Source organism: Durio zibethinus, chromosome 11, assembly GCF_047325235.1.
Source record: "Durio zibethinus cultivar Kanyao isolate XHJ-2024 chromosome 11, ASM4732523v1, whole genome shotgun sequence".
Lineage (NCBI taxonomy): Eukaryota > Viridiplantae > Streptophyta > Magnoliopsida > Malvales > Malvaceae > Durio > Durio zibethinus.
In genome coordinates this window covers 22468702-22477301 of record NC_143172.1, presented here as the reverse complement: position 1 = coordinate 22477301, position 8600 = coordinate 22468702, and the positions used below count along the sequence as shown (strand labels likewise).

At 30.4% G+C, this 8600-nt stretch overlaps 1 protein-coding gene across 1 annotated transcript; it reads right to left on the bottom strand.

Moving 5' to 3' along the window:
- Positions 1-292: 292 nt before the first annotated feature.
- LOC111291248 (E3 ubiquitin-protein ligase SIS3-like) lies at positions 293-6245 on the bottom strand. Its single transcript, XM_022882890.2, has 10 exons — positions 6026-6245; positions 5900-5938; positions 5577-5643; positions 5375-5448; positions 4897-5035; positions 4716-4808; positions 4431-4496; positions 3473-3592; positions 1382-1495; positions 293-948 (listed from the first exon to the last, which is right to left on the bottom strand). Exons 1-10 carry the CDS (start codon positions 6052-6054, stop codon positions 547-549), a joined length of 1143 nt encoding a protein of 380 aa, XP_022738625.2. The 5' UTR covers positions 6055-6245; the 3' UTR covers positions 293-546.
- Between the last annotated feature and the right edge of the window lie 2355 nt (positions 6246-8600).

Genomic DNA, 8600 nt, shown 5'->3' with positions numbered 1-8600 from the left:
TTTATAATATAAAATAATTATAATTTCCAAATGTGACAAGATTTTAATTCACATATTAAATAAGTAACCATTATTAATTTAATATATCACTTCATTTTGATGATAAAAATTTCTCATCATTTTATATGAGAATTAAATCACCCTCTAAAGCAATAATTTGATCACTCTCAATGATCCAAGTTCACTGTCACATAGAATCACCAAATGCTTACTAAACATATTGAGCTAATTACTATGTGCAAATCATCATGATTTTTAGAGTGATCACCCTATACCAAACACTACCTACATGTAACTTGAGAACATAGCTCGTTACATTACCAAGAACATGGAACACATATGGTTCAAATGTGATCATAATTAACAACTCTTTGCATCAAGAGAACTTGACACAATGGTAGGTCAACTTGTAAACTTTTTTTAACTGTGAGCAACAAGTGCAAGTGTTTAGCAATGGCCATGGACTAACATCATCATCTAGAGCCTCTTTCAGCTAGAGGTTAGAAAAATGTAGCAAAAATGGTCAGCAAAAATTCAAGAAAAAGTTCAGTGTTGTGGTGGAATGGAGAGACCACCAAACCCATGTCCTGGTACAGTTTCGGTGCCTGTAGAATCGTGAGGTGCCACATTCAAGCCTCCATTCTCAGCAGTTTCTAAAGCAACATCTGCATCAATAGGTGCCCCAGCATTGCCTGTTCGGACTGGGCGGAGCAGACCTTGAAATCTCAATAAATAGCTCTGGCTAAGAGGCTGAGTTCTCACATATTGGGTTGTTGTTACTACACTGGCAGATGATCGCTCAGTGTCAGCACTTCGGAGATTGGATAAGGCACTGAGGTCAAGATTTGGGAACACAGAACATCGGCAACGAGGACATTTCACATTCAGTCTAAGCCACTCGTCAATGCACCCTACATGAAAATTGTGTGCACAAGGCAAGCCACGAACCTGCACCACTCCTTGTTAGAAACTCAGGCTCATATGCCATAATCAAAATGTACAATTTAATATGTTTTCAGACTATAAATTGCACTATCTGCAAGCATCTTCAGTTCAAATCATGGAAAGCTTCTCATCATAACATTTTATGTATTAGGTTTTTTGTTTCCATATGACCTGTGTGAATTGCAGTGATTTTGAAAATGATATGTCAGGCCAGGATTTGCAAACTGGGGACTAAGAGTATAAAATTCTGATCCTATGAACATAATTGATTTTATGTCAATGTAAATTGCCTGTACAGAGCCAATATTTACAAAGAATAAATCCAACTCACTTATAATTGGAGAATAACTCATTTAATCTAAACCATGAAAATTAAGAGTATAGTATAAATGGAAGACCTTAGATGAAGTGCACGAGTTGACCTAAAGGGTTTTACCTCGTTCCCTATATGGAACTCTTCCAAGCAGATCGGACATTCACTGCAATCAGTTGGAACAGCCTTCAACCTGAATTTTGGAAGTTCTTGAATGAGTGCCTCCACTGCTTCTCTCTGAGCAAAGACCACAAAGAAAAGATAGAAGATCAGGATTTACAGCATGTAAAACTAGATATACAGTGAAAGTTGCATCAAGAAAGTCTGGTTGGAAAAGATCGTGTCCACTCCAACAACAGAAAATTTATACTAAGAAGTACTGGAATATAATGCTTAAGCATGATGACCATACATTCTCCAGAAGAAGCAAGACACTCGTAATCTTATTCAAAGATTAGCAACTGGGAACCTTTTTGATTGGACATCCAAAAAGCATTTACACGAATATAAATGATGTCAATGTGCATGTTCCTTTAGGCTTTTCTTGGTAAGAAGGATGGAAAGCGGTGAGGATGAAAAACTTATTAATCTAATAATTAAAATTCATAACAACTTTTTTACTTTGTAACTTAACCATTAGATTTACAAATTTTCCATCCTCAATTGTTTCCACCCTTCCAACCAAGCAAAGCCTTACTGGGGAAGGGAGTAAGGGAAGGGAGTTGTAGTTTCCTACATTTGACTAATCCATTATGTTGCCCATTTCCATTTCCCAAATGATATTATTTACATAGCTAGACTAGGGCCCAAAGATGATTTACACTGCTTCTACCTTGTAAGTTTGGATAGTCAAAATGTGGAAAATGTATGAGGAGAACTTCAGCCCCACCTTTTGATGGAGGATGTACATATATGGTTGACGGATTAAATTATCTAGGGCTTTATTTTATATTTTATATTTTTTATGGGTTTAATTGTAACTTTTATATATCCAGGATATTTTAGAATACTTACGTTATTTTATGCTAATCAGTATTTTGCTTTTATTTCCAAATACTAGGGTTTTAGGGTGTTATATTTGGTTATTTGTATTTTTATTCAGGTATTCCGTTTAGTTATAAATACCTATGTTATTTTAGTTTCAACTAGGTTTTGCACATTGAATATTGGAGATATCATGATTTTGGTTATTGAGATTTTCTCCCTCTATTGATTGTATTTGGTTTTCTCCCTTACGCTATGTTTGAATATATATAAATAAAGGAAAGGAAAAAAAAAAGAAAAGAAAGGAGAGGAAAGGCTTTTAAAGGAAAAGAAAAGATACATGTATCCCTTATTTGAATAGTTAAAATTAATAAAAGAAAGGAAAATAATTCTAACAACCATTGTTTGGATAAATAATGAAAAGGAAAGGAAAAAATTAATTATAATATTCTTTTCAATTACAACATTTTTTTTTTATAAAATAACATATAATATATAAATATATCTTTATACTACCTAGCTTGTATAAACAAATCTTTTTAAACAAAATTGAGTATATTTAATACAGTAAAATGTATTTGCTAGTTATTGATTTACTTTTAATTTTGTGTTTAATTCAACATTTTAATTTATTTTGACAATAATTTGACTTATTTTGTTGTTAAGACTTGAAAAATCATAAAATATTTATAAATTGTGATGTCATATAAAATACTCATAAAAAGAAATTATTTTTGTAGGTAGTGTCAGTTATATAATCAAATCTAATATCATAATAAAAATATGGATATAATAGTCTTTTTATAAAAATAAAATTTTTTCAACTTTCCTTTCCTTAACTTTTCCCTCAAATTGGGATATTAAAAAAATTGAGGATTATAAGGGAAATCAAAAGTTATTGAATTTCCACCTCTTTCTTTTCCTTTAAATTAAAAGTTTATCTAAACAAAAAAAAAGTTTTTCTATTTCCATTACTTTCGTTTATTTTTCTTTCCTTTCCTTCCCTTCCCCTCAACCCAAACATAAGGTTACTTCTTCTATTCCTCCTCTGATTTCCCCTGTTCTTCCTCAATTGTTCTTGTCTATTTCTGAGTTCCTCCTCAAATTTCTATATTCTATCTCTTATCATTGTTCTACATCACCTTTTCTAGGTAATATAATTTAACATGAACAAAAAAATTTTAAAATAAAGGAAGCCATCAATGTGGTTCATAATAACTAAGCACCAACCTGAGCTGGAGTCAAATAAAGTCCAGGATGGTATGATGCTGTATCTTGGCCCATGCTTCTCATCTCTTGACCTGCAGCTTCAAATGCCCAATCTGGTACTCGAATCATGTCCACCAAAACCTGGATTAAGTTATGTGTTTAGTTCAGGAGCCATCAAACTGAAGTGCTAACTTATATGGAAATAAATTTTCTCCAAAACTACCAACACTTGCCCAAATATGTTTAGATAGTCAAAGAATTTTATCACAATTAGAAACTCCACAAAATGGAGAGAAGAAGAGAAACAAAAAAAACTAATTCAAACAAAAGACAAAACTGGCATCTCTTAGGTTTAAAGAGATATGCAATGATTGAAACCACTTTAGGTACTTCTCAGAATTCAAAGGGAGGTGGTCAATTACAAAAGATGTCTTACATCACTACAATAACAAAGAATCCATAAAGGATGTCAACTGTCAAGCACTGGGAAAACTAAAGTGACTCAGCAGAACTAAGCTGCATTACCTTTCTATGATAGTCAACGTTCTTGTGTATTCACATAATTAGAATTACATTTCTACTCAAAGATAGATAAAATATTGTGCTTTGAAACAACAAATTAGAAATTCCAGGCAAGCTCTAAAGTAATATCCCTGAAGATTGGACAGAAAGAAAAATGAAAAATAAACCTTTAGTACATAAATATGCAATTATTTACATCATAAACCCCAAAATGACCATTCTACACTCAAATCTATACAAGTTAATCTCTTTTGTTTCTCTAAGCTCATTAACCTTTCCTTTGATACATTTCTCACATAAGTATACTTTATCCATATTTCAATATAAATAACATGCCTTGTGAATCTTATATTTTAATGAAACTTCAAATAAGTAATGTCATTAATAGATGAATTTCAGAAAAAATTTGCAGGATACACAAATCAAGATTTATGTAGCAAGAGATTCAAGAACTCACCCCATATTCTGAAATAGGAATTCCCTGCTGAGCACGTAATAAGTGTGCTTGTCTCCGTGTCATCCACTGCAAAAGAGGTATTTCATGAACAAAGATAAGAAGAATATAGCAGTCAAAAAGTAACATAACCAACAGTTTAGATGCTCTATGTATGCATCCAGGCCAATGAGAACACATAACATAAATTTAAAGAAACAGAAATATAAGAGAGCAGTCATTATGAGTCTGTAACACAGGTCATTGATGAATTAAATGATACTCTGCTGTAGTATAGGCATGACTAACCTTTCCCATAGACATACAAGCAATGCAGAGCAGTGCACAGTAACTGAAAAGCAGCCAAATCAGGAAACCATATTTCTGACCTTCTTCTGGCAACTGCATATATTTACAACATTACCTCAAGTGATAAGATAGCTAGCACAAGACACTGATCCTGACAACTGTGAAAGCATAAAACACTTACACAGTTCCTTGCGCTGGTGAACCATAAAGTGCCTATTATAGTCCAGGCCCAAAGAAATGGATAAAGTAGCAGAGATAGAATTGAAAGAACCACTATTCTTCCACAAAAACGAGCATACCTTTGCTGCCATCCAAAATCCCTAGAAACAAAAGAAGTCAACATAAGAGAATCACCAGTCAAGTTAAAAGTTAGCTACTAACAGAGAACTATTTTTTAAAGACAAAAAGCTCCTGAGTAGCAACAAACTCAAGCAACTATTATAGAAGAAAGAATTGCAGGTATTCGCAACTGACAATCAAACAGTACAAAGGGAAAATTAGATTTTTTAACCATACTTTCCCTGGCTAATTGGCATTTGGTATCTAAGTTGACTGGCATGACAGCATAACCATGCAATTAATAAGAAACAATTTACACTTCAAGATAATCAACCTCTCTCACTTAAACTACTTAATAGTAAAAGATAAGATATGCTTACAAACCCATTCCAGCGGCAAGTCCATTATCTACAAACATCAAAAGACGAAAAAGGAACACAGTAGTGTAATCAACCTGAAACAATAATCATTAAGTTCCAAATTTAGAAGAAACTTTTCCTACATCAGCAACATCCAAAAGGAAACAACTTTTCAATCCATACAAAATTCTCAAAACCAAAAAAAAAAAAAAAAAACACTCACCACGATCCATATATGCAACGGGTACGTACAAAGATGATAACGCTTCCAATTGATTGCGACAATGATTCTAATGGTAAACAATTGTTAAAGAACAAACAAATATTTTTCACATAATCGCAAAAGACAACATCAAAGATTCATTTTCTTTCCAATTTCCTCCAATTTTCGCAGCTACCAAACAGTACTAAAACAAAGATCACCTTCAAAAAAAAGAAAAAAAATTCACATAAATTACTAAACTAGCAAGAAAAACAAAACCCAAATTCAAAATCATGAAAAATCAAAAGCAAAACGAAGAGCCATATTGAGACAGAAAAGGATACACGCTTGTAGCTATCATAGACAAAAAGAACCCATCATACCTGCAAAAACCAATAACAATAATAATAACCCACAATTTTTAACTTCATAAATAAATGAAAGAAAAATTAAAGAGATGAAAAACAAACCACTTGAAATCGACGCCTCCATTGGCCATAGAGGAAAGAGTTTTTAAAAGTATAAGAGAAGAAAGAAGGGGGGGGCGGGGCTTTAGAGAGAGTAAGAACAGCAGAACTCCAAAGATCGAATCTTCATTTGGAAGACAAAACGAAACAAAACTGGATGAAATCGAAGATGAATATATCCGTACAATGATTATCTTGTTTTGGTTGTTGATTCATTAAATGTAGCAAAATAAACTCTCACTCTTAGATTAAAGAGAAACTAATTACGGACGTTAGGAAGAAAAAGATTAAAACAATGGTAAAGGTAAGCTTAAATGGAAGCAGTAGTTTTTTAGGACTGGGAAGTACAGATCTAAATAAGTAAGGTATTTGGTAGAGATTTTTTATACAGTCTTTATATTATCCTAGATTTAAACCCCATGCTGTATTATGCAGTTAAATTTAAAAAATAATATAATATAAAAAGTATTTTTATTTTTACCTTAATTTCTTATTAATATACCTCAAAAATTATATTATAAATTTAATTTTTAATGAAATTATTTTAACACCTATTAGTCAATTATTTTTTTATCTTTCATATTTCCTTTCAAAAATTTATTTTTGAAAGTTTTTAAAGATTTTGGAATATTTATTTTTAAAAAATTTGAAAATTTAAAAATTCTTAAAAACTTCCAAACATATATTTTTTTTGAAACCTTTAAAAACTTTTAAAAATTTCAAATCGTACCTAAAAATTTTAATATGAAATCTTATAAAATTAAACAAAAATAAAAATAAAAATAAAAAATAAACGATTTACTTTTAATTTTATACTTTTTAACTTAAAATAAATGAATTTAATTTGAATTTGATTTGATTAGACTTAAAATCCTTTAAGATTTTTAATTGGGAAGAGAGAAAAGAGATGGTGTGTTAAAGAGAGAGAGATAGATTGTTTAGATATTTTGGTAAATTTATTTTTTGTGTGTGAAATGTGTTGAATAAAAAATTGAGTATTAAAAGTAAATGGTATTTTAAGTAATTGTTATGGTGCAAATAGCAACACCTAATATAAATATTTCATTATGAAATCAAATTTTATTAAAATACATGAATATAACAAAAAATTAATATACATTTATGTATATATATATATCTATTTTAAAGTATCACAATTGGAGACATGATATTTGAATTTATATAAAATAAATACAACAATTCAATTCATATAAAATAGACAATATTGAAGACTCTAAAATATCATTTTAAAGAAACTTACCTTTATTTATACCAGATAATAATAAAAATTTTCAACAAAAATTAAAAAATTGAATTAACTTTAATGCAAAATCGCATAATAAAAGATAGTATAAATATTAAAAAATAAATTTAGAAAATTGTTATCAAAAAATATTAGTATGACTTTTTATGGCTTTTATCTCATCACTTATACCCCTGCAATAACATCAAAAGATTTTATTTTATTATGTGAATTTCCAAACAATGAGAGATTAATAAAAAGAAAAAGAAAGGGGAATATGAAAATTAAATATTTATTTTTACTTAAAATTAATTGTCTCGCATTACGCTACGAGAATTAAATTTAAAAAATAATATAATATAAATATTTCATTATAAATTGAAGGCATAATATTTGAATTTATATAAAATAGACATGACGATTAAATGAGCTTCTAAAGATATTAGTAGCATGTGCAAATATGAAAGTGGTGCATGACACGTCGATCTGGATGGTGGCCAAGATTGGTGAATTGCAACTTCTTTTTGGGAAACAAACTGAGCAGTGAATCCTACAAAATTTATAATTTTGATTAAAACATATAGAGCATTATCATCATTTAATTGAGGCATTAAGGGCATTATAATGCTAACAAAAATACTAACAATAAACTATAGCATAAATGATTGCGAAGAATTTTTAACTCACTATTATAGCTGCGGTTGGATCAATCCACTAGTGGAAATGACTAGCTAGAATGGTTGTTGCTAAACCCACTGAATTAGTAATCACATCAAAGAAATGATCCTGTGCATAGGCTCTAACGTTTTCATTTTTAAATTGCAGACAATAGACCTTAAGGATGAACTTCATTACTGTCATGAAAACCATAATTCCAATCATCCATTTCTCTTGCTTGTGATTGATCTCAAGGTAGGACTATAGCAAATTAGTAATCACATCAAAGTAACATACCCCTGTCATAAGTTCCCTGACAGACTCTAGCAATACTTGTAATCCTAGAGTTGCCATTACTGAAGCAAAAACAATGATACCTTGGATTGTCAAGCTTGGTTAGTAGATATTTGTTGTAAATGGAAAGAAATACCAATGTTTATTGAAAAACAGTCCAAAATGGGAAGAAAAGCCATCTAAAAAAGAATTTCTGTGAAGCTCAGATCAACAGAAGATGATCTCTTAAATTAATCATAACTCTATATTAGATTGGAGACCACAGAAATAACTTACCTCATTAAAGAAGCAAAAGAAACACATATTACATCACAAGACTTGGCACATATTCACAAAACTAAGTCTTAAAATGAACTTGGAATGAGAAAACCATAAACAAATAAT